Source organism: Quercus robur, chromosome 10, assembly GCF_932294415.1.
Source record: "Quercus robur chromosome 10, dhQueRobu3.1, whole genome shotgun sequence".
Taxonomy (NCBI): domain Eukaryota; kingdom Viridiplantae; phylum Streptophyta; class Magnoliopsida; order Fagales; family Fagaceae; genus Quercus; species Quercus robur.
The window spans coordinates 8,884,385-8,912,363 of NC_065543.1; the positions used below are offsets into that span (position 1 = coordinate 8,884,385).

A 27,979-nucleotide genomic window follows, 5' to 3' on the forward strand; every position below is an offset into this window, starting at 1 on the left:
CTTGTGTCAATCCAAGAGAGTGTTTAATATTGAACATTCGTTTCATGGATTTCAAAGGAAGTTTGGTTTCCATAAAGAAGACCAAACTAGAAGCTTCAGCTTGCACTAATTTCTTTAGTGCATTAACTGTACGGGGGTTCCCAAGCCCCCGACAATTCCAACTTAAAGTATTCATTATGCCCGGCAGGGTTGCCTAGCAACCTCCGCTGATCCAAATTGATCCTCAAACACCTTCCCCAAAGACACAGCATCATCCAACTTGATTTTCTTTTCTGCCCCTGATGTCGTAGAATTAGTCCAGCCTTTAAATTTCCTCTTAGGCTCCTCTTTTTGAATTTCCATCACCATATCCTCAGATGCCTCTGTTTTTTTTGGTCTCGGTCCAATTCCTTTTGTACCCTTACAACCACCTCTGCCCTTAGTATATTGCCCAGATTTTTTTGACTGCACATGAACAATCCCACCTTTTGAATTAGCCACCTGAGTAAAATTATCTCCAGGACCCATAACAAAAGCAATAGGGCCTTATTAACCTCACCTTGAGGTTCTTCAAGAGCAGGCCCATGTAGAGGGGTGATGTCAACCCCATTTGACTTGGAGTCAACATCATTTAAAAGTAAGGATATAGAATCAGAAATTTCCTTATCCTTTTCAACCATCTCCGATACTTTCCACTCAAGCGCCCTATCAATCTCCCTTATATGTGCCTCAGAATCAATTGGAATGGCTGAAATTTTTTGAATTAAAAGGAACTCTAGATCTTCAGGGACGTGATGTACAAGTGGAGAACTAGTTACAAAAATATTGGGATTTGAGAGTACCTTGTGCTGCACCGTATCCCCTGTACTCCCCACATGCTCCGCCGCAATCCAGCGTAGATTCCCAGGACTTTTGGTACTGTGGTTGACTTGGTGAGTATCTTGACAACTAACCCGAACAACCTGCGACTCTTGTAAATGGTCAGGACTAGCTCGGAGCCACAGACCATATGGCTGTGCATCTCTATTCAAAGAACCATTGCTCTGAATCCACAAATGACAATCTTTTTCATCGTGGTCAAGTTTGCCACACCAGTAGTAGAAAATGGGAAGACGCTCATACTGAAAAGACACCCGACGTTGACTCGAACCACCCAACTGGACCATTCTGCCTCGACATAATGGCTTGGAAATGTCCATTTTCACCCCCACACGCATATAGGTTCCCCAAGCCCGACCACCCTCAAGAGCATCCACAGAGACAACCTCACCCAAAAAGCTCCCAATGAGTTCTCCATTTGCCTTCATCATGAGTCGGCTTGGTAGATTTGAGATCTGAACCCAGAAAAAAGCTTTGTCACAGCGAACAGAGCCGACACATTCATTCTCACCCAACCTATGAAGAACCAGTAGATACTTATCAAAAGTCCACGGACTCTGCAATAAGACCCTATTCATGTCAACTTTATCGGTGAAAACAATAAGGGCCTTGTTATTTCCCAAGTCCCTAAATTCAAAATCGCCATCAGACTTCCAAACACTTCGAAAAGTCCTCGCTACTACTTCGAGGTTAATCTTCCGTTTTGTAAAAAACTTGGCCACTAACGCTAAGGAATCGTCTATCACACCATCTATAAGAGCACACTCATTGCCCTCAACATCAGTCAGAGAGAGCTTTTCCCACTTCTTAGTAACGTCATCCATGGAGAGTGCAAGGAGAAAGAGATAAAGCTGTTTTAGAGAAATAGAAGGAGGCTGTGTGAGAGAAATAGATGGAGAATATGCAGGAAAGAGTAAAAATGATAGAGAGAAATAGATGGGAAAGGTAGAAAGGAAAGCAAAGAGGGGAGCAGATTTCACCAGAGAGCCTGGGAAAATGATGGCACTTGTGGGCAAGTGAAAAAGTTCCACCGTATAGGGTTTCAGAGAAAACCTAGGGACGAGGATTTCAGTAACACAGTGTGTTTTCATAAATCTGTGTAACAGATTTTCCCCTTTACTACAATTTATATATATATATATATGCTCATAATTTATTTAATGCAGAAATAAAAGCCTACATGTATGAATAAAGAATAAGAGTGAAAGAAAAATGGTTAGTGCACAGTTTATTTATTGGAAGAAAAGGAGAAAGATTACCGAGCCAAGTTACTCATAAATAGGAATTTAATTTTGTAATGAAAATTACTGTTTATGATCAGGTAAATTGCTGTTTATATATACAAGTGAAACTGAAACTAGCTAAGAACTAGAAGTCAAGACAATAGACACATGAGAAATAATAACTGAATCCTAATAGCTTAACTGCCATAAGTGTTCTTTAACAGAAATTTAACCAGCTCTATATGAACAGATAACTAATCTAGTAACAACCATTAACGAGCTCTAGGGTTATTCTATCTCTTAAACTAATGGACACATTGATAAATTATTATACCATTAGTTTAGACTTGACATCAAGGAAACGTTTAGATGGGAGGCCCTGGTGAAAATATTTGCTAGTTGATCAATAGACGAACTTGATGACCAGATCTTGTGAAATGAACGTGCTCTTGAACAAAGTGGAAGTTGACCTCCATGCAAGATCCTTTAATAACATTCGGGGCCATAAGAGTTCTGTAGTTGAGGACGCCAAAGAGCACTATTCAACCTCTAAGGATGGGTGGTGCAAATTTTCCTATACTTTTACATGTGAGGTTTAATTCATACATTGCACTAGCATATTACTAATTTTAGAATTTGAAATGGCTATCTTTCATAATTTATATAAACGTTAATGTAATGAAGTTGAAGAAAATGGAAGTTGAGGGCAATGACATTTTTGTTTCAATAGAATAATCAAATGAACTTCAAACGATTGCCAAGCGGATTAAAGAATGTTGAGGAGGACTTTTTTTTTATTCATGGTGGTAGTTCAATCCTCAACGTCCACACTTGAAGACCAGGTTATCAAAATGAATTAGACCAAAACATGTGCATTGCCTAAGTAAAGAACTCCAACTTTATCTCCGTGGTATGGTTACTATGGTATGGGCTTTTTGTCCAAATTCCTCACACCTCATAAATTATTGTCCTCTACTTCATGGATTGGGCCCACATGATCTCATAATTTTCTATACTTCACATATAATACTCGTGACTCGTATTTTTCTACTTCACAGATTGGACTAACAGTCTGTATTTTTTTTACTTCGCCAGATTGAGGCTCATGACCCATATTGCTATTCCTCTATTCACACGAGATGGGCTTTTCCAATAATGGCCCATATTTATAAGAAACGGCTCTGGAGAGCAAAATGCCCAACTTCGAGTTATTCGGCATGCCGTTTAAATCATTTGGGTTACAAGATCATAAAGGCCATCAAAATTGAAGATCCAAGTTTCAACGAGCAAAATAATGCGATTGGAATAATTGGGCATCTAATTGGTCAAGACCCACCTCAGTATTAGTCAAAATGATGAATGAGTAAATGGAAAAGCCCAAATATTCAGCCCGTTCCCTCTAAAAATTAAGACTAACCAACTCATTACATTGTTCCATTGCCACATCATAATAAGCTTCTATTTTAGCAAACAAGACCAAAGAGTTGGGTATTCGACCAAATTAAAGCTCAAAACTCCATGGCTGAAAATTCAAGAACCAATAGATTTCTCGTATAACTCACGCCACCCATAAGTCATGACTTGTTACGAAGGAAAATCACTTCATAATTTTATTCCACAAATAAATTCATTAATATTTTGATCCTATGATTTAAAATCACTATAAGTTCGTGCTTTTATTGGTTACTCATGTTGAGATCACTATTATTTTTGTTAATTGGCATTAGGTAGATCATATGATGTGCTAGTCTTACAGTGACCGAACTGAGTTAATAATGTAGCTTTACATTGGTTGAGCCAAGGAGACAACTTGGTTTTACGGTAACAGTTGAGTGGATGACGTAGCTCTCTCCACCAAGAATACCCATATAAACTTTGAAAAGGTCATCAGAGGAGGGCCTTGGTTCATGGGTGAGCATTTTCTCACCATTCACCATTCAGAAAATTTTTCTTCAAACCAGCAATTGGGAGAGGGTCCTGTGTAGCTCTCATCTAACCCTTTTTTTTTTTTTTTACATGAAACTTATTAATTTGCCTATTTTAATTACAGTAGTTTCCATTTCCTCCTTATGTAATAAGAGTATAACATTAAATTAATTCAAACACATTTCTCGACTTTTTACTTATTTGCTATCACTTTCAAAAACAACATTCCTCAGTCCCAGGTCTTTAGCAAACTGAGACAGGCAAGACTGGCAAGTTGTTGAAGAAATAGAAATTTCCTATTAAAAAACGTTGTGTTTGTATTGAGTCTGGTGACTATACCATCGTAAATTTTCCATAAGAAGACTTGATGTTTGGCATGAGATTTAACATCATAAAGCAGACCAACAGTTAAAATTTAGTTTAGACCCCGAAGTTTTCCCCTCCACCTGTTGCCTTATATTTGTCGATTGTAATGGGTTCGGTATTAGGATTCTTTGTATTTGAAATTGATTTATTTCATTTTTTTTAATTTGAATATTATAAATCTAAAAGTGTATCTTGTGTCACGTCATTTAATATCATTTTGTATATTGTGATCAAATTCAACGGCTTGAAGTCTTGGAAACTCAACCCTCATTCTTCTTTGCTTGGTAAACAGATAACAGGAAATATCTCCAAATTAACTCGTCAAAGAAATAATTGCATCATGAACAATACACCTAACACACTCAGAAAAATGAAATTAAAGGCAGTATCCCACACGCAAAAATGCATGTTTTGTCAAGATTAAAGGTTAATTTTCAATAACACACGAACTATTTATGAGGTTGACAAGAGTTGCTTAGAAGCATAAGCAATAACCAATAATGGCAAAAGAAAGTACATCTTTCATGACCTTTTTTGCCACCGCCAGTACTACTTTTATAGTTATTGTTTGTATCATTTGTTTGCTCCCGGAGGCTTAGCAAGATGTCCACGACCACTGCCACCAAATCCCTTTCCGGCCCCTCTTCAACACCAGCCATATTCTCCTCATAGTATGTCCAAACACTTACACCCTTCATTTTCATTGCATCCTTTCTGATCACCACCACGTCCTTATAACTAAGTACAAGTCGACATTACCACTAGCTCCTCTAATATCAGGCCAATAAACTTATACGGCACCTTTGTTTGCTCATTCAATTAGTTTGAATGAAATTTTAAGTCCATAAGTCTAATACATTTATGTTTACGATAAACAAGGGAGGAGGGATTCAAACTCAAAATTTTCCTATGAGGAAAACCGAACAAAGTTCTCTATGTGTTAAATCTTGACCTATTAAGTCTAATGTATTACTTCAACCATTTATATCATCAAACACAACTATAGAATGTTACAATGAACATAAATTTTACTACACTATTTGCTCAGCAATGTTGTGTAGAGATTAGTTGTTGTTTTGATTTCTGTGTATTTAGTTGGGTTAAGAAGGGTGCAAATAGCTTATCAAAAAAAAAAAAAAGGAGTGTACCAATGGTATTGCTTGTTCTCTTGCTAAGTTTACTTTTACAAATAGGTTCTACGTCTGCCATAATAAGTTTTTCCTCCCTCCTTGATTTTCAAGGAAGTAAGAAACGATGTTCTCAAAGCAGGAATTTATTTATTTTAAATACTACACTACCTGCTCATAGTGTACTCAACGTAGGAAGAAAAGCCCGAGTAATACTAAATGTATAACAATTTTATAACAAATTTTAAGTGGTAAGAGGTTAATGTTTGTAATTTGGGCCCACCATTGATGCCACTTACCCACTAGTAACAATGAAATCTCATCCCTTTTTGAAATCTTGTTCGTTCCATTGAAGTAAACAATCTCCAAAAAGAATTATCTTCTTATGCTCTTTAAATTGTTTGCTACAAATTGATTCAGCATTTGAAGCCTTCTGATATATTGGGTCTTCCAGAAAGTCATACTGCATGCAACGTGTAAAACTTTGAATAACACAATATGCATGGATCAACAGGAACTCTTCTTTTTTCACTTTCTTACATCCTTCAACATATTTTTCAAGGCAAGTAGTAAATGTTCTTTCCATATTATCAAATTCAAAAGGATGAGAAGATGAGATTGGAAGTGAAGAAAGATGAAAAGAGATAGAGGTCAAATCAGCTTGCACTTCAATGAACACAAGGCTAGCCAAATCTATCATTACCAACATAAGATTATTCATCGATTTGAAATTAAATATAGAAATATGGTTAAATTGAAACCCTTATACCTCCTTGTATACAATTGAATGTTTAGAAGCTTTTTTTTTTAATAAAAGAATTAATCTATAAATTATTCATTCTTAAAATATTTTTGGTTAAATACGCATTTTTTAAAAATTTTAACTTTTAGAATTTTGAGCTTTTTAAAGTTGGTTGGCATCTAGTTTAATTTGGGCACACAGTAGAATTTGCATAAATTTGTGTGAAATTTCTGTGGATGTAACATTATTCGTAAAAACTCATATATTTCCTAAAAAAAAAAAATCTCATATATATATATATATATATATATATTGCAGTATTGTCCGGTGCACTCTAAACAGCTGATTTCTCACTCATTTTCTCAAGTCTAGTGTGTTCGGTGTATTGTGCATGGAATGATACTTAGCATTTTAGTCTGGGCGATCTGTCCAAACCTTAATGACCTCACCACTAGCATTTCAAGCTACTATATATGGACAGTTTAGCGTAGGTATTTGTGACAGCAACATCGACATTAAGTTTGACTACATCTATTGGAGGAGGAAGCCTTTTGCATACCTGATCAGTGTATTGTACGTACGGGGATGTACAACTTCTATAGCTGGGGCTTTTTTTTTTGGTGGGGGTGGGGGGGGGGGGGGGAATAATTTGATATTTGAAGATACAAAAATTTAAACCCTAAACATCTCTTTGAGAAATAATGATATTATGGACATTATAGTTTAACTAATTCGTTCAATGGTTTTCTGAAAAAATGTGTTTTGCACAACCTACTTTTTCAATTAGTAGTTGGCTGCTAATTCATCATTGTATGGCTTTCAAACTTTTGCTTTTATAGCAACTTAGTTGGGAGTAGGAAAATTCATAGACCCAAGAAACTCGTCAAGATCTAAATTAAGAACAGACTAATCTGAAGACTAAAGCAATCGATGGTAAGTTTCCTCCCCCAAAACTTAACAACTATGAATTGAGTGATGGGTTCCCTCCTTCAAAATCCAATGAACCAAACCTGTCCGAACCCTTGTTACTCTCTCTCTCTCTCTCTCTCATTCTCAAATCTGTTGAGATCTAGCGAAATTCAGTGAGATCCAAAGCAATTCTAGTGAGATCTTGACTAGATCCAACTAGAACTAGTCGAATTTGATGAGATTTTAATCAAATTTGATGAGATCTAAGCAATCCTTGCCAAGTCCGATCCAATCTCCTCTTTCCCTATCACTTTTTTGTTTCATCACCATTATTATCAATTTCATTTGAATCCAACTAGCACTTGTAAAGAATCCAGTCCATCATTCCTTATGGGTAGACAATAGGTTTGGTTCTCCTCCATCCAATGTGATCAGGTCGAGTACAAGTTTAGTACAAACTTGACTTGATCTGACCTATGCATGGACACCCCTAATTGAGAGAGACAAATATTTTAAATTATCATAACTATTGCATGATATTTAGTCATTTTAAATTTTTTAGTATTGTTATTAGCATGTTGGATTTCCTTACATCATGCTTTCTTAATAATGTTTCAATAAGTTGTAAACAATCAATTGGTAGAGTACTTTTGAGCCACAAACTTAGCCACAAATTTTGTGTCATAACTTACACAAGTATTAGCTTGTGATTGAATTACATTACTTATACATGAATTTATCACTGATATTTGATGAAAAGTAATTATCTAATAACCGCTAGTCGCATGCATGTCTAAGTTATGGCAAAATGTATGATAAAGTGTATCTCACTTTTAGAAATTGGTAACAAGAAACATTTTCATATAACTTGTGAAAAAAATAATAATGATAATCAAGAATAGCATACCTATATATAACACACTCAGAAAAAGGACAAAGCTGTGTTCCTGTCCCACACACGAAAATGCATGCTTTGTCAAGATTGACTACGTTTCCACGCGCAAGGTTAATTTTCCACACGACACAAAATATTCTTGGGGTTGTCCTGAGTTGCTTAGGAGGATAAGCAATAACGAATGGCAAAAAGAAAATTTTCAAAGATGCTGTTAACATGTAATTTCATTAATAACATTATACTTTCTTGAGAATGTTTTAATTAGCTGTTAAACAATCAATTGATGTGATATGATGATTTCCAAAGAATAAAAATGAGCAAATCTATTTGAGTTATATATGTTTTTATACCATTTCAGATTGCAAAAATATGCATCACTCTTCAATTTGGTTAATTTCATGTTACAGTTTTAATAATTTTTCCTGCATCACATGGTTAACGTCTAATTAACCAATTAATAAAAGCAGAAAATTAATTATTAATTTTTTAAATATTAAATATTTGGTCCGATGATCACAGAAATGCGACCTTAGTGAGAATACTAGGGAAAATTATTTCATACTCTACATCCGGTGCTCCTCTCAAATGGCAGGGGGCCCATGTTTGAGGGAGGAGCAATAATTTGAGAGTATCTAAAGTGCAATGAAAGTCTCAGTTTTATTGGACAGTACAAAACCATTACTAGTTAGGAAATACACCTAACACACTCATAAAAAGGAAAGTACAAAGACTGTGTCTCACCACGCAAAATTAAAATGCATGATTTATCAAAGTTTCCACTCGCCAAAGGTAAATTTTCCACACCACAAAATATATTTATAGTAACAAGAGTTATTTAGAAGGATAAGCAATTTATCAATGGCAAGAGTAAGCATAGTTTCCATGACTTTCATTGCCACTGCCACTTCTTTCATAGTCTTTGTTACTCTCTTTAGTTTGCTCCCAGAGGCCTTAGCAAGACGTCCGCCATCATCGCCACCAAGTCCCATGGTAAACCCTAAAAAGCACCAGGAAATGAATAGTCATTTTGTGTATGACCCTAATTTTGGAAATAATACTGTCTCACTAGTACCTCCTACTCCTGACCTCAATTCAACGTCAGTTCGACCTCCTTACTTCAAGTTACCTAGCAAAAAGAAAAACAAGTCGGCCTCGCCTACACCACCACCACCACCACCAGGCCAATCCCCTTCTTTAACTTGGCCTTAAATAAAACTATACATCTTTGCTTATAGCAAGTAATGAATTCATGGATGCACGTACTGACATGGCGGCGTGTGATGTGGCACTCCTGTTTTTGAAGTCTCATAGGGTGGCCGAGTAGCATGGTGAAGCCAAGAGTGGCAGAATATGCTTATGATGGATAATTGTGCAATGTGCACCTGTCAATTTTTGCAGGAAAAAAAAGTTCTATAGGTGTGCAGAATTTTAGGAATTTCATTGCTAGTAAGCCATTTGCTTAAATTTTGGCATATGTTAATGTGTAACTATAAGCTTAATTGTGAGAGAGATAATGCTTTTAATTCATTCATTGTGACAAAAAAAAAAAAAAATCTGATTTCTTCTTGAGATTCAAATAGTGGTCTAGATTTTCTCTTTATTAAATGCATGGGAATTCTTTCTCTTGCTTCATTTAGTATATATCAAATCATAGAATTTTGATCCTCGATCCATTGAGTTGAAGGGATTTTTTTCACCAAGAAAATCTAACCAAACATGGCCTCAACATGAATTTGTTTTTGCATCATTTGGCCGGGTAGCTTCATTTCAAGCGCCATGATCCTTCAATCATCCACATAATTTTCCTCCTTCTTTATCATTAGGCCAATCAAGAATTCATAACCTTCCTTCAAAAATACCAAACAAGTGCCATGAATTTGTAAAATTACTTATTTTTTCAAAAGCTTAAGTTATCAAGAGATTGTAAATTTAATCATTTAACTATATAATTCTAACACTCTCCCTCACTCGTGGGCTCAAAAAATTTCCATTTGGCCATAACAGATTTTCTGATCTACATATATCCACATGAATCTGATTCTTTCATCTTCAACCAACCTTAACTCCAAGAAAACCTTTCTTCACTCAATACCCTAACCCACAGCATTAAGATTCACCTATTTCTTCTCCATAAAGGAAACTACAACTCTGTTCTTGATCAGTTTCCTACTACAGAATCAGCCAATACAATTTCTGCAGAATCTTTCAAGTAGAAATTTTCTAGACATCTTAAACATAACACATCTCAACCATCTAGAATATATTTCAATATTTCATACGATTTCCATTCACTCTGGAAAAAGAGGAAAACCGGTTTTTCCTTGATTAGGCTTTTTTTTTTTTTTTTTTTTTTTTTTTTTTTTTTTTTTTTTTTTGTTGTTGTTGACTATAGAAAACATTTTTAGTTGGCGTGTTTTCCACCTTACCAAGCACTCAATATGCAGAAAACGTTTTTTCCTTCAAAACAAATGGGGTATAATTTTTTTTTTTATTACCTCACTCTCTTATCTATATTTTGGAGAAAAATGTTTTGCGTAACCTGTTTTTTCCTTTTTCCTTTTTCAGGTTGCGTAACCTGTTGCAAGTTTGCAACCTCTTCATCCGATCGATTTCAATAGGGGCTTCAATATGGATTGCAGTCCTACAAGCTTTAACTACATGAAAATTTTACATAGTGTTTTCATATGCAATCATGAAAATTCATATTAGAACACTGGACTTCATAAAACCATTTCCGGGCAAGAATTAGATCCAGTGGACAGATCATTGGACCAAGTCGGTTCTACCATGTCCTACCTTAGTTAAATATTAGATTTCTTTTGGGAACACACTTAATCACACATTTTGTGTCATAATTAACTTGCTTAAGTGTTGGCTTGTGATTGGATTACACCAATTAGACATGGATCCACCGTTGATACTTAAGAAAAAAAAAAAAAAAAAAAACCGTGAATAGCATAACTAACACACTTATGATTGACTTTCCACGCACAAGATTAATTTTCCACACGACTCAAGAAAATTATGGGGTTGACCTTGGTCGCTTAGGAGGATAAGCAATAACGAATGGCAAAATGAAAATTTTAATTGCTGTTGTTATTATGAAATTTCCTTAATGACACATACTTTCTTGATGATGTTTGAATTAGTTGATAAACATTCAATTGATGTGATGAGTTCCTTCTCAAAAAAACAAAAATTGATGTGATGAGTTCCTAGGAATAAAATATGAGCAAAGCTATGTGAGTTATATATATTTTTATACCATATCAGATTGCACAAATATACATCACTCTTCAATTTGATTAATTACATGTTACACTTTTAATAATTTTTCATGCATCACATGGTTAACGTCTAATTAGTAATTAACTATTAGAAGCAGCAACTTTCAATCTTATTTAAAAAAAAAAAATTAAATATTTGCCCTGCTGACCACTTGCACTGAAATGTGACCTTAATTAGTGAAAAATATCAGACCACTTACTCTAAAGTGCAATGAAAGACTCGTCTTATAGGACAGAACCATTTCTACCTTATTAAACTGTTAATGGGAAACATTTCCAAGTAACTCTTCAAAGAAGTAATTGTGAAACCTAACACACTCAAAAAAAGGAGCTGAGTGTGAAGATTGATCGAAGTTTCCACACGCGAAAGGAAAATTTTCCACACACCATGAAATATATATTTATGGGGTGACAAAAATTACTTAGATGGATAAGCTACTACCAATGGCGAAAGACAGAATAGCTTCCATCACTTTCATTGCCATTGCCACTTCTTTTATAGTGATTGTTAGTCTCATTAGTTCGCTCCCAGATGCCTTAACAAAACATACAGTAACACCGCCACCATATTCCAGTACATACTCTGGTATAGTTCCACAATCGGTGAATCCACCACCAGCTAGAAATTCAGCATCAAAGCCACCAACGCCTAAGATTGGCACTCCCTATCACCAGCGTGGTCACCTTACTAGTACTTCGTCAAGTAAACAGGTCGACCAAGTCTTGGAATTCATTAACTTTTGCCACCACTTCCTCCTTCTTAATAATACTCGAACTCGCCAATGCCTTGTTATGAGAAATCTACATCACCACAACTGAGCCAATAAATTTATACTACACCTTTTTTGCTTCGTTGAATTGGCCTGAAATTTATAATAAGCAGGGAGAAGAGATTTGAATCAAAATCTCCTTCATGGAAGAACCTGACAGTGTAACGGAGTTACAAAACTCGTGAATTTATTACTTTGGTTTGTAAGCTTAATGTATATCTCAAACCATTTATATAATCAAATCAAATGCTATAAAACATATATTTTAGAATTTTACTGCAGTATATGCTCATAATTTATTAAAGAGACAAGAGTAGTGTTTATTACTGCTATTGGAAATAGTGGCTTGAAGTATTTTCTCAGTTCAACATCACTACGACCTCCTAGCTTCAAGTTACCTTGCAAAAAGAAGGAAAAAAAAAAAAAATCAGCCTAGCCAACATCTTATAAGAAATCTACACCACCTCCACCAGCAGGCCAATTCCTTTCATTAAATTGGCCTTAAATAAAACTATAAGTTTAATATATCTTTGCTTATATCAAGTAATTAATGAATTCATGGATGCACAAAGAGACATGGCAGCATGTGATGCGGCACGCAGCGCACGCCAGTGTTTGAAGTTTCATAGGGTGGCTGAGTAGCGTGGTGAAGCCAAGAGTGGCAGAATATGTTTGCGATGGATAATAATTGTGCAATGTGCATCTTTCAAATTTTGCGGGGAAAATAGTTATAGGTGCGCTAAATTTTAGGAAGTTCATTGTTAGTATGCCATTTGCTTAAGTTTTGTCATGCGTTAAAAGTGTAACTATAGGCTTAATTAATTAGAGAGACGAATGCTTGTAACTCATTTATTGTGTTAGTGACAGAAAAATACAGATTTCTGTTTAATTGAGAGTAGGTTTAGATTTTCTCTTTATTGAATGCACGGGAATTCTTTCTTCAAGAAAATCTAACCAGATTCGGCCTAAACATGAATTTCTTTTTCCCATCATTCTGGTAGTTTCATTTCAAGTACCATGACCTTCACTCAACAAAATAATTTTCTTCCTATATCATTCAACCATAACCTTCCTTCACAAATTTCAAACAAACACCACAAATCTCCAATTAGCCATAGTAGATTTTCTGATCTGCATATTCACATAAATCTGATTCTTTCATCTTCAACCAGCCTCAACTCCGAGCAAAACCTTTCTTCGCTCATTATGTACCCTCACCCACAGCATTAAAATTCACCAATTTCTTCTCCATACTTCAACCTACAACAATGTTCTTGATCAGTGTCCTACTGCAGAATCTACCAATACAATTTCTGCAGAATCTATCAAGTAGAAAATTTCCGCCATCACTAGAAAACCTAGACATAAATATAAACACATGTTACACATCCAACCTTGTCTCAAACATCAAGACTTTATTGCAATCTGTCATATGCTTTCCACTCTTGAAAAAGAAGAAAATGCATGGTTGTTGCTCTATTAGTTTTTTTTTTTTTTTTGGTTGACTATAGAGAACATTTTTAGTTGACGTGTTTTCCACCGTACCAAACACTCTCAATATGCGGAAAACGTTTTTCCTTCAAAACAAATGGAGTATAAAATTTGATTTATTACCTCACTCCCTCATCTATATTTTGGAGAAAAATGTTTTGCTTAACCTGTTTACTTTTTCAGGTAGTACGTAGTGGCTAGTAATTAGTTCTATATATAGGCTCTCAAAATTTTTACTTTCATAGTGACTTAGTTGGAAGAGACACAAATCTCTTTGATTATCGTAGTACCCATTGCATAATAATTTATATCAGTTCAAATTTCTGAGTGTTGTTATTAACATGTCGGATTTCCTTACGTCATTCTATTTAAGATAATGCCTCAATTAGTTGATAAACAATAAATTGATAAGATGGATTCCTTTGAATAAAACATGAGCAAATCTATATCATTTAGATTTGTTTTATATTACTTTTGCAAAAATATACATAATTTCTTCAATTTGGTTGATTTCAAGTTGTCATTAATATATGTGGTTTTTCTTTTTCTTAGAAAAGTCCACGTCTAGTTAAGTAGTTAACTATAGTGAAATAAGCAGCCAGTTCTAGTGAACATATTTGACCATTTACTCTGAAACACGATCTTTGTGAAAACATCAGACCGTGGCCAAGAGGCAAGATTTAAAAATAAATAAATAAATTTAAAAAAAGAAAGAAAGATTGAGAGTAAAATTATTTTAATAGTTGATGATATTTGAAAAATTAGTAGGTTTAATGCTCTGGGCCTCAACGGTGATTGGATGACTTGAAAAGGAAGAAATTAACTATCAAAGGTGAGCAAGGTGAATCGCCCAAGGATCCTCCGACGGTTAAGTTAGTTCTCTCTCTATCTTAGGTATTCTAAGTGTTGGAATATTGAAAACGTACCTTGGGCTGATGGAGTTAGGTTCCTTTTAAGAGAGCTTTTAGTGAGTCTACTTGTTTGGATCCACTATTATCATAGGAGATGCGTGAGGTTAGTGGAGAAAATTGAGTGGATTTCAAGAAAACCTTTCCACGTTTCGAAATGATAGAACATGATTCAATTATTGGGCATTTGTAGAAAATCCTTCTAAAATTTACGAAGTGTGGAGTGGTCGTCCGTGCTCTCCTTTGACATGGACGACCGAGCTAGTTTGGATGTTCACCAAAACCTCTGGACAAAGCTTATTCACTTCTAGTGATACTTTTTACTTGATTTCTTTACTTGTGAATTGACTTAGGCGTGGTCTAGTCAAGGACGAAATGAGTTTGATTCAACTCACCATCAATAATAATATAAATAAACAATTAGTATATGTCAGTATATTTGTCATACATGTAACAAGCTAACAAATGTAAATTTTACTAATGTATTTTTTCATAATCTCAATTAACTACAAATATATATAAATATATATATATATATATATATATATATATTATCATTAAAATAAAGAAAACAAAATAATCATTATATAGTTAATAACAATCAATTTTGTTTTTTTAGTATCATAATTTTTCATTCATTCATCTTTTTCGTGCACTAAAAATTTATGATGAATTTGAGTTTATAACAATTTATGATTAAAATAAAGAAAACAAAATATCATTGTATAGTTAATAACAATCAAATTTTTTTATTTTTGCTTTTAGTATCATAATTTTTCATTCATTCATCTTTTTTCGTGCAATAAAAATTTATAATGAATTTGAGTTTACTAAATACCTAGAGATTTTTCCATTTAAAATAAAAGAGAACATAGAAGAAGCAAGAAAAAAAAAAGTGTGTCTGTTTAAATTTAAAAATGATAAGAGATAAGGAGGGAAATATGGTCTTTCTGTTTAAATTTCAAAAATAATAAGAGATAAGGTGATTACAAGAAAATGAAAATAGAGTGTCTATTTATATTTTAAAAATTATAAGAGATGAGTAGAAAAATATGATGCATCTATTTAAATTTCAAAAAAGATAAGAAATAAGGAGATGGTAAACTGCTGAGAATGTAGGTTTAGTGAGAGATTTTATCTAAATTGTGAACTTATATTTTACAAATATCTCATACATCCATCCATAGTTCTTTGAAAAGTGCTCTGTCTACAACACTTTTACAACAAACTAGTTTTTAAGCACACGTGCTCAGAAGTTCTTCTATTTTTTGGGCAAAATTTAATAATTTGCATCAATTATAATTTAGGATCATTACATTTTTCAATCACAAAAAATCTAGGGGTGTGATGAGAAAATTATTTCACTCACAAATGCATTATAATGAAAAATGTAAAAAGTGTTTATAAATATATTCTTATATTGGTGGATAAGAATAAAAAATTTACCAATGTTTCATTTTTCTTCTATCATGTAGTCAAAACACAAAGTAGTACATGTCAAGGCTAAAAAAAAAATATCAACCCAACTTAACCCGTTATTAATCGAAAAAAATATTGAGTTAAGTAAATTTTGTCAAGTTGATTTCATTTTTCTTTTCTCATGCTGTCAAAACACATATCATATGCAGAAATAGTATATGTGAAGGCTAAAAATAAAACAAACAAACAAAAAATTCAACATAACCTAACTCATCAATCAACAAAAAAATTTACTTTAGTAAATTTTGTCAAGTTGATTTCATTGTTATTTTTTCATGCAATCAAAATACATATCATTTGCAGTAGTAGTATATGTCAAGGCTAAAAACAAAAACAAAAATCAACCCAACATATAAATAAATAAATGATTTAAGTCAGTTTTGTCAAGTTGATGAGTTGGATGCAATGAAAAAAGTAACAACAACATGAATTCTCAATAAATTAGTTAGGGTCAGTAATACGTAGTCTTTTATATTTGAAGTCATATTTTCAATTTGCTTCTTTAATTCATCCACATGTATGTTACTTCTATTTCAAATTAATAAAATAAAATGTATGGAGAAGTAGAGTACCAAAGATGGAGTTGGTAGAACTCCTAGCAACTTGGTTCTTGACAGCATCACCTATCAAGCGCTCATTGTCAGTGAAGGCAACATGGGAAGGCATCATTCTCTTGCCTTGCTCGTTGGTTATTATCTCCACACGATCACGTAGCCACACTGCCACGCATGAGTACCTCGTCCCGAGATCTATACCGATTGTAGGACCCTCTTTTTCACCAACCATTCTTATTTCTGATACGAACACCAAACACATTTTGTCTCAATTGTCACTGAAAGAGATGTAGGTGCAGAAGAACAGTTATGTCTTTTTTTCTTTTCTTTTTTTGATAAGAACGGTTTGTGTTTTTGGTAAGCAGTAGAATTAACATGGTCTTATATGTAGTGTTTTTAGGAACTATCCCCACTTCCTAAGAAAGAGTAAAAAAAAAAACTATCTTCCACTAGCCCTACAGTTACACAATTACCTACTTTTTTGAAAAAACTCTTCCTCTAATTACTAAAACACAACCCCACTACCTTAAGATTAAGCAACGTTTAAAGTTTTAACCCACCTCTTTGGCCCAACAAAGAAAACTAATACTCTAAATTTAAACTTTTTATAATTATTTTTTAATAAGTTACTGCAAGTTTATCCATTTCCAATTGGCAAAATTTATCCATCAAATTCTAATCCGATTATTAATAAAAAAAAAAAAAAATAAAAAAAAAAAAACCCACATATAATTCGAAACATTCAGCCAACCAATTATTCAATCTTACCACCTTTACCTCTCTCAAAAAATAAAAACTCAGTGTTACCCACAAATGGGGTACGTAATAAATTTGAAACTTTTACATATGAAAATTTTGATGGGAATGGTGTACATGGGTTTTATTGTTTTTGTTTGTTTGTTTTTTTTTTTTTTTTTTTTCCTCTTCTAAAGATGTGGTAGTCGGAATTGGGATTGTGGGAAGGTTTTTTTTTTTTTTTTTTTGGATGGGAACAGTGGGTTGTTGGGGGTGTTCCAATCCTATTTTATAAGTAATGTTTAGAGTTAAAAAAATGTAGTTTTACCAAATTATTTTTTAGTTGTGTCTATTTAAATCTAGGAAAATAGGGGTTTTTTAGAACCCAAAATAAAAAATAAAAAATAAATCTAGTTCAAATAGGAGAAGCTCATTAAATAGTAGTATAAATTATAAGTGGTAAGTTGGTTCTATTTAAAAATCAACAACTCAAATTACTTTTTTACCAACTAATAACAAACTATCACTTGAAATTTGTTACAAGAGTATTGTAAAAATGGTGTGAAAACGTAACATTTCTCTATTTCTTCACCCAACACACGCTAGAAAACATAAAACTGAAGTGAAAGACACTTACCAAACAGGCGCGCAGTTGAATACTGTTTTATGTTTTTGAATTTTGAAAAAATAAAATGGAACCCATTACTTGTTTGGCTGCCAAACAAGTGCACCTGTTTTCTGTTTTCTGTTTTCAATTATACTCCTTATAAATCACCCAAATCAAAGCAAAGGAAACCCTACTTGGTGTCGAAGCTCACTCAGTCGCCAAAAAGGTTTTTAACCTCTCTCTCTCTCTCTCTCTCTCTCTCTCTCTTTCTCTCAAACACGCCATAAAATTTGATAAAATTATTGGTGGTTTGATTTTTTTTTTTCTTTTGTTTTTCTTTGTATGATATAGTAGTGTAAGGTTGAATTTATTCAACCATCTATTTGGCTTTATTCCGTGCCAAAGTTGCTTGTAATTCAGCATTTTGTAACCCTGTATTTAGGTGGGATTGTTGTAAGGGTAGTGAGTGAGATAGTGTGAAGATTGCTCAAGAGTGTGCAAGAAAACAGAGTGTCGCGGCTGGGACTCGCGGCTGGACTCGCGGCTTCAACCCGCCAGAAGATGCACACGTGCCAAGCATGCTGGAAGATGAACAGTCATGCTAGCTGGAGCACTACAGGACAAAACAGGACAACTGGCCATACGGTTAACTCGCGACTGGAACTCGCGACTCAGTCAAGTCGCGAGGTCAAGCCGCGAGCCACCCCTGTTTTGGAAAAACCTGACGTTTCGCATTCCTCTTCACTTCAGTATAAATACCCTTTTAACCCACGATTGAAAGAGAGCTTCCAGAGAGAATTTTGAGAGAGAAACCCTAAAGAAAAACCAGATTGTTTCACCCACAATCTCTACCTTAGAGTCTCATCAAATTCCCTCACTCTCTTCCTCTCCATTGTCAAATCCTTGAGAGGCATTATACCAAACCTGGTTCTCACCATTATCATCTCTGTGAGACAGACGTTTGGAGTTCTGGGAAGCAGTTAGGAAGGAGCCAATATTCATTGGTTGATGTTACGGTGTAGTAGCGGAATCCGGAAAGCTAGAAAAGAAAAAGGTTCGGCGCAACCTCGTTGGAACAAGAAGCTTGGAGGGCTTAGGTGCATTGGGTAGATTAGGCTTGGAGGGTCTATTGCTGTCCTTGTATCCCAACTGTATTTTCTAGTGGATTGATTACCGCTTGGTGGGCGGCGGAGAGGTTTTTCGCCGAGGTCTTCGGTTTCCTCTTCGATAACATATCTGGTGTTATCGCTGTGTTTGCATCTTCCTTCCTCTCTATCTCTGCCTTTACATTATCTGCTGTGATTTATTTTGTTGTGGCTTAGATAGTTGTTTAATCAATTCCTTATTATAGCATATGTTAAGTTTCCGCACACTAGTTGTTTAACATATTGCTGTGTTGATTAAATTGATTTTTGGGGGTCTAAACGTTCAAAAGTGTTTTTATACACGTTTTTGAACTTTCAATTGGTATCAGAGCGGGTACACTTGTTGTGGTTTAAATACCTAAGTGTGATCCTTGACCCCTTGTGTTTATTTGCCATGGATTGTGCTTTGTATGACTCTTTGCATGATTTGGTTGGTGATGAATGTAACATGCCACGTGTTTGTGAAAATGCCTCTATGAGTGTTAATCCTCATAAGTGTGATGACATGTTATTTGAATCTATGGGTGTTGTTGACAAACTCTTCAAGAAAAATGCTAAGAAGTTTCAAAAGAATTTGAGCAAGTTATTTTGTGAAAAGGATGATTTGATTGCTAAGCTCAATGAATCCAACAAATTGGTTGAGAAATATAAAAAACTTGCTGAAATTTCTCTTGAAAAGCTGAAAGAGTTTGAATGTTTGAATATGGACTTGGATGCTAAACTAGTTTTGTCTAACAAACTTGTTGATGATCTTAAATGTGAAAATGAATCTCTTAAGATGCATGCCAAGTGTTTGATTGCTGAACCTATTGTTAAAAAGGATGATAATGTTTGTTGCAATCATGTTGTGGTACCCGATTTTGTGCCTAGTGTGTGTTCTACCTTAAAGGACAAATCGGTGTACATTCCTCCACATAAAAGAAATCAAAAGGTGGAGAGAAAGGCTGTTATGTCAAAGCTTCTGTTTAGGTCTCAACCTAAGGCTTTGGATGGATCTAAGTTTGTTCCAACTTGCCACCATTGTGGTGTGATTGGTCATATAAGACCTCAATGTCATAAGTTGAAGAGGGAACAAAACCATATTGCTAGATCCCTTCCCAAAAAGCTTAGTAGACCTAAACACATTGTGTGTCACCATTGTGGTGTCTTTGGTCATGTAAGACCTCAATGCTCTAAGTTTCATGCTTTTAAAAGAATCAAAAGAAAAGAAAAACTTGAGCTTTTTGGAAGTTGTGCTAAAAAGAGTAAACCGGTTTTGAGTGATAATAGCATGTTGTTAAAGAAAATGTTTAATGCTCTTAACTCCTTGACTATGTGCATCTCCGGTTCTCATTCTTCCAACCCTCGTCTCACTTCTCTTGAGACACTCATTCCAAACAATCGTTCCGTTTGGATGAGGAAGGGTTCCTATGGTTGAACTTTTGCTCTTTTGGTCCTTGATCTAATTCTTTCGATCTTTGTAGGACCCTTCATGCATTAAATGTCATATCTTCATGCATTTTGTGCATCTTGCATTCATTTATATGCATTGTTTTGTTTTTTATCTTACTTTTATATTTCAGTTTTGTGTGAGTAAAAAATCCAAAACCACATAAAAAGTGAAAAATTCAAAAAGTTTGATCGTATATGTTTGAGCACATATCACATGTGAGTTTGGCCTTGTACCTTTGTACAAATGGCTTTGTGCATTTACGAGCTTAGCTTGTTATTTTTGCACTTATATCTTTGTGGGAAAAATCTTGACATCTTTGTGTGATTGTTGTAAATCGATCTTCAAGCTTGTCATGAATGATTTGTCAATAGTCATGTTGGTTTTGATACTTGCGTAGACTTGTGCTTATATCTCTTCCCACTCTTTTATTTTTATTGCTTAAAGAGCTCAATAAATGTAAATCTCAAAATGAAAAGAGATAATGAGCTGCAAAAGCCGTCGCACATACTAGTATTCGACTAGGAAAAAGGGAAAGCGACTTAAATGAAATTGTATGATGCCCAAAAAGCCAAAGGCTTGTTCATCAAATTGAAATATCACAAATTTCAGGCATCGATCTCAAAATGAGATGTTTTTATTCAAAATGATCAAATGTTATGAATTGTAAAGAAGCCAAATGAAAAGCTTCATCATATGTAATCATTTTCTTGTGGGAGGTCATATATGTTCATTTCTATAATTGAGATAGACCACTTGACTTAGCACTAGTTGTGTATGACTTGATTGAATTGATCATTGAAGCTTCACTCTAGACTAAGGACTATTCCACATTTGATACACACACACAACACACATGCCTAATGTTCTATGAATGTTTCATTCATTTGTTAGATTGTACTTGTCTAAATGTGATGTGTGTGTGCTCAATCATATATGGTTCAATCCAAAAAGATTTTTGATCATTTTATATGTTTTTGGAAGTGATTTTTATCACTTTTTGTGTTTATGTTTAGTGCTTACTTTGTTTTTCAATGTTTAAACATGTTCTGAATTGAAAAACAGGTGTCAGAGTTTTTCGCGGCTCAGCTGGCGACTCGCCAGTCGCGAAACCCCAGTCGCGAGCTCATCCAGAAGCTTTTGGCGACTCACTCGCGGCTTGCTCGCGGCTCACTCGCGACTCGCGAAGATTTTCGCGGCTGAAACTCGCGGCTCGCGGCTTGCTCGCGACTGAACCTCGCGACTCGCCCAGTCGCGAAACGCCCAGAAACAGCTTTTTAAAGGGCTTTTTGTGGGAAACTTGTTTTAAACCTCTCCCATCCTCTCTAAAACCCCTCTTTCAATATTTTTACATCAAAATCCAACCAATTTGAATGGTGTTTCATTCCATTAACATTTCTAAGGTAATTATAAATTCTTTTCATTATTTTTGATCCTTGGATTATGTTTTGGAGAGTTTTGTGCTCTTGGTTGGGATTTTTATCATTGGGGTTGGGAAAACTTAATTTTTGTCAAATTTCTTTATGGGATTGGTTTCTTTTGTTGATATGCATTGGATGTTGGCCCCTTGTGGCAGAAAGAACATGTATTAAGGGTGGTTTTCATGATGTTCATGCATTGTTTCACATTTTTGTTTATAGTGTGCATGCTAGGTGTTTGATAAAATGCCTCTTAGACATTTTCTCGCTTGTTTGGACTCCGATGAGTACCAAACTTTGGGGTTTCTCATGTTTCCTCATTAGGAATATGTTTGGTTCATTTGTTGTGTATTTTGCACACTTTGCCCCACATGTGCATTTTTCATGCATTGGTCATGCATTGCACTTAGTCACCTCTTGCACACACTTTTGTTACCCTTGTCATGCATTGGTCTTTACCTTTTTTCTTCATCCTAGCATGTCATGCTTACCTTATGCTTTGTAGCATGTTACTTTGTCTTAGGTTTGAACTTCATTTTCTCATTCATCTTGCACCCCTCATGCATCATTAGCATTGTTCATACCTTCATCTCTTGCCCTCGTTTCTTCTTGACCCTTTGTCTATTCCTGACAAAAAGGGGGAGAGTATACTCTAGAGTATGTTTCGGAGTATTTTGTCATTTCTATATGACTCTTGTGCACATCCTTAGGGGGAGAAATTCTATTTCTCATGCACATTTGTAGGGGGAGAGATATTCCATAGGGGAGATGCATATACCAAGGGGGAGAAGACATTATGTTAACTAGAAAACCTTGTTCTATTTGTTTTCATGTTGGCTTTATGGTGCTTTGAGTTATGCTTTGTTGTTCTCATTGCATCATGTTTGTGCTTTTGACATGCATATATCCCTATGCTATTATGCTTCATTGAATGCATGTTCAGATCATCATTTGCTTTGCTATGTGATCATTATAGCCATTTCTATACTTGTTATATTATACTTGTTCTTTATTACTTGCTTTACCTTGAAGGTCTAATGTGTTTTGTGCAAGTGTTTCAGGTTACAAGTATATATATTCCAAGTGCATCACAGCTTCTCATCATTTTGAAGGGGAGAAACTTTAAGCACTTTTAGTTTATATTGTTTAAGTTTTTATTCAATATAATGTATTTGTACCCATATGCTTATGTAAGCTTTCAGGGTTTAGGTTTTATGCATAGTTTGTAGGCCTTGTGGTATGTACCATGCTTAAGTGCAGCCTTTATGCTATGTTGAAATCAGTACTTTAATCTAAATGTTCTGCATTGTGATTGTTGTACTGTCACTCTTGTGCCCTTGTAGGATTGTTCCTAGATGCATATGCCTTGTGTGCTATGCATTGGTTGAGTGTTGTGCATACAAGTGTCTTGCCTTGTGCTTGTTAACTTATATGTCCTTGTGTTCATTCCAAGTGTGAATGAACACTGTGATCACTACCTTGTGGTGTTCACTTGGTTGATCAAGCCATGGTTTGTTTATTAACTCCATCTTTGCTTGATCACATATTGCCTGTTTCATATGCATTTATAATTTTCTGCTTACAATGATCATGGTGTATTGTTGTGTTTCAGGAGTTTATGTTCATATGATTCAAGTGCTTCACAGCTTCTAGAATTAGGTGTGAGTGAGTTTTGATCAACTGTTCCCAACTCACATGTTAAGTCTAGAGTCTGTTTTAGGGTTTTGTCACGGAATAGCCAAAGGGGGAGATTGTAAGGTTGAATTTATTCAACCATCTAATTGGCTTTATTCCGTGCCAAAGTTGCTTGTAATTCAGCATTTTGTAACCCTGTATTTAGGTGGGATTGTTGTAAGGGTAGTGAGTGAGATAGTGTGAAGATTGCTCAAGAGTGTGCAAGAAAACAGAGTGTCGCGGCTGGGACTCGCGGCTGGACTCGCGGCTTCAACCCGCCAGAAGATGCACACGTGCCAAGCATGCTGGAAGATGAACAGTCATGCTAGCTGGAGCACTACAGGACAAAACAGGACAACTGGCCATACGGTTAACTCGCGACTGGAACTCGCGACTCAGTCAAGTCGCGAGGTCAAGCCGCGAGCCACCCCTGTTTTGGAAAAACCTGACGTTTCGCATTCCTCTTCACTTCAGTATAAATACCCTTTTAACCCACGATTGAAAGAGAGCTTCCAGAGAGAATTTTGAGAGAGAAACCCTAAAGAAAAACCAGATTGTTTCACCCACAATCTCTACCTTAGAGTCTCATCAAATTCCCTCACTCTCTTCCTCTCCATTGTTAAATCCTTGAGAGGCATTATACCAAACCTGGTTCTCACCATTATCATCTCTGTGAGACAGACGTTTGGAGTTCTAGGAAGCAGTTAGGAAGGAGCCAATATTCATTGGTTGATGCTACGGTGTAGTAGCGGAATCCGGAAAGCTAGAAAAGAAAAAGGTTCGGCGCAACCTCGTTGGAGCAAGAAGCTTGGAGGGCTTAGGTGCATTGGGTAGATTAGGCTTGGAAGGTCTATTGCTGTCCTTGTATCCAAACTGTATTTTCTAGTGGATTGATTACCGCTTGGAGGGCGGCGGAGAGGTTTTTCGCCGAGGTCTTCGGTTTCCTCTTCGATAACATATCTGGTGTTATCGCTGTGTTTGCATCTTCCTTTCTCTCTATCTCTGCCTTTACATTATCTGCTGTGATTTATTTTGTTGTGGCTTAGATAGTTGTTTAATCAATTCCTTATTATAGCATATGTTAAGTTTCCGCACACTAGTTGTTTAACATATTGCTGTGTTGATTAAATTGATTTTTGGGGGTCTAAACGTTCAAAAGTGTTTTTATACACGTTTTTGAACTTTCAAGTAGGGTCATTGGTGGATCTGCAGTGATTTCTGAACTTCAAGCCGTACAAGGTGATCATGGGTATTGAGTTTCTGGGTTTTCTGTCTTAAATCTGACATTATATTTATAGGTTTCATTTCCTCATATACATAGAAACAGGGTAAACAGACATGAATCCCCGTCTGGGTTTAACATTGTTTTGCTTGTAGATAAATTATTTTGTGGTTATATTTGAGATTTTGGGGTGCATGAGTTCTCTGGGATATGTTTAACTTAACTCTCAATGTTAATTTTATATGCTCATAATTTTGATGTAATTTCCACTGATATATTTAATTATGTAACTTATTTCCTGTTTAGCAAAAAAAAAAAAAATGTAACTTATCTCCATGAGACAGAAAGTGTAAGAGATACTCATGAAGAGTTTATACAAGATAGAGAAAGTTTGAATCGTTCTTAATTTTTGAGCATTAACACAAAGTGTTCTTTAAGGGCTACAGGATGGGTTGAAAATATTTGAAGAATTTCATAGTTAATTTGTTTTTTTCTGTTGTGAAACCTGAAATTATGATGATCTTAGATCACATTGTGAAACCTGAAATGTATGTCAATGCATGCACCAAACTGAAATAAGAGATTCACAAATATTTAGTTGTGGGTTTCAAGAGAACAAACACAATTGAAACAGCCACATTAAATTTTGTATTATGGTGGATGGGATAAAGCTTGACTTGCAACTGAAGTTGTAGATTGGGTAGTGTGATTGAATCTCATGTTCAATGGAAATTTTTACAATTTAGTAATGCTAATTGATGCTTGGATGAAGGAAGAAATAGATTTATAATGGCAAGTAAAGGACGATGTTGTATCAGCTATAACTTATAATTAACTTTTTCCGGTGCATATGGGTTGGATAACTTGTAGTATGGTCAATGAAGTGTGTGTATGCTTGGAATAAATGCTGAATATAATTGGTTCATGCTTATGCATGGTTTCAGGTCATATGCATGCAACAATGTGATAACCATCTTATTATTTTGCCATTCTATATATCTTGGGGTCTATATTGCATATTGTTCAGTTGAGGCTAATGTGAATGATCTTCGATAGATGGCACATGAATTGAATGAGGCGGAAGACCTCAAACTATGGCCTACTGCGATTGAAAAGTTGTTTATAGATATTATGGTCGAAGAACAAGCGAAAGGGAACATGAAAACTGGTGTTTTTAAGAAGAGAACTTGGACAAAAATTCGAAATGAACTCAATGCACGAGCTAATCGGTGCTTTGTCATGCAACAACTTGAGACAAAATTTGATAGGCTCAGAACAAAACACGAGGCCATTTATCAAGATTTACGAAATACTGGAATGGGTTGGGATTTTAAGACAAACACGGTTATTGCCAGTGATGAAGTTTGGGCAGATGTACTTGCGGTTAGTGTTTTATTTGTACAATTGCATTAGCAGTCTTTTATGGCGTTTCACATATTTATGTTGCTTGTTGGTAGGAAAATCCCAAGGCCAAGGACTTTTGGAAAAACAGATGTGAACACTATCATTTGCTAAGAATACTGTTCAACAAAATTACTGCCACCGGTTTCTTCCAAATTTCCTCAAACCAAGCAGCTCCAAATAGTGATGAAGAGCGTGAGCTAGATAAGAAGTTTCGCAATGCTGGATTACATGCTGACCTGGATGATGATAGTGATGATGACACAAACAATGTCCCAAGGGGTCATGAGCACACCACACGTGGTAAGAAACGTCCAATGCAACAAGAATGGTCTAACGGGAAGAAGACTGCTAAGAAAATGGATGAACTTACACAGGGACTCCGGGACTATACTGAACTATGTAGGGCAAGGTTACAAGCTAGGCAGGCTAAGGCTAGCACTAAGAAATCTAGTAAATCTGTCACCACTGATGATAAGTTTTCTCTTGAGAAAGCTTTTGGGATGCTCAATGAGTACACAGACCTGGATGATGATACCTATTTTAAGGTACAAGAGGAACTCTGTAATTTGAATAGTAGAATTGTCTTCATTACAATGCCAGATAAAAGGAAGAAAACATGGATGGAGTTTATTGCAAAAAGAATCTGATTGACCAACGGTTGTCCTTTCATTTTTGTGTCATAGCTAACTATTATGATTTGGCTACAATATCTGGCGAAAGTGAGGAAGTATTTGATAGTTGAAACCTTTTGAGATATTTGTATGCTTCACTTTGTTATGTATAGAGTCACTATGACAAAAGGTTAATGCGTACTAGTATTTTGTCTAGGAGTGATTATATGAATGAAGTACTCTTTGGAAGTCTAGCGTGGTGTTATGACATGTTTCGAATGGACATATGTGTATTCGTCACTTATGTGTTGAATTGAAAAGGTATCAATTGATGCTCTTTCTGCCTCTTGTAGACCTTCACAATCGCCACCAACTCCATTGTTGACCCCATGTTTTTAAGGCCTGTCTAAGGTTTTCCAACTCTTTAACTTAGGTTTTGCAAACTTCCACCTCCTGCATCTAAATTCACATAATATCATCAATGTCACCATTACCACCACCTTCTTCCAAGTAGAAGTCATTCTCGACAACACATTCTTTATATAAATATAATTTGACAATTGAGGGAGTGGGGATTTTAACTCTAAATGTCTTTGTTAAAAATTCCAGGATTTTGGCGACTAGACATTCTTGTGGGAAATCCTCACCAACCCTATGCCAATAAATCTATATTTCCCTTTCTCACTTCATTCAATTGGCTATAAATAAATTTCGATAAAAAAAATGGCTTTAAATGAAACTATAAGTCTAATATATATTTTTCTTAAAACAGAGATAGGGATAAATTTCGTTAAAAAAACATGGCTTTAAATGAAACTATAAGTCTAATATATATTTTTCTTAAAACAGAGATAGGGATTTAAGTGGAGGTCTCTTTTATGAGGGAATCAGTATTTTTAAGTCACAAAACTCTTGACTTGTTAGCTTTTGGCATGTAAATCTAATATATTCCTCCAACCGTTTTTATAATCAAACAAAAATTATCAAATGCCACAATTAACATATATTTTACTACACTGTTTGTTCACAATCTTCTTCAGTGCAGGAATATGAGCCCATATGCATGAATAAGAAGAGTGAGTACTCATCCTCTAAGAGCTACATCACTACACGGCAATGCGATGTGGTAATCAAAATTAAGTATCACTAGAGAAGAAAGGAAATTATATATAATTTCTGTTGTAGTGATGTGATTTCAA

General features: G+C 35.1%; 1 protein-coding gene across 4 annotated transcripts; it reads left to right on the top strand.

The window, feature by feature from the left end:
* Positions 1-17,950: 17,950 nt before the first annotated feature.
* On the top strand, positions 17,951-27,034 carry LOC126703060 (uncharacterized protein At2g29880-like). Of its 4 annotated transcripts, none has more exons than XM_050401970.1 (4): positions 17,951-18,103; positions 24,733-24,792; positions 25,822-26,148; positions 26,223-27,034. In XM_050401970.1, the coding sequence occupies exons 3-4, from the start codon at positions 25,822-25,824 to the stop codon at positions 26,814-26,816; spliced, it is 921 nt and encodes a 306-aa protein (XP_050257927.1). In that variant the 5' UTR covers positions 17,951-18,103; positions 24,733-24,792; the 3' UTR covers positions 26,817-27,034. The 4 variants fall into 4 exon arrangements, with proteins under 4 accessions (XP_050257927.1, XP_050257925.1, XP_050257928.1 ...); XM_050401968.1 differs by having other exon boundaries at positions 24,733-24,782; XM_050401971.1 differs by having other exon boundaries at positions 24,736-24,792.
* Positions 27,035-27,979: the final 945 nt, after the last annotated feature.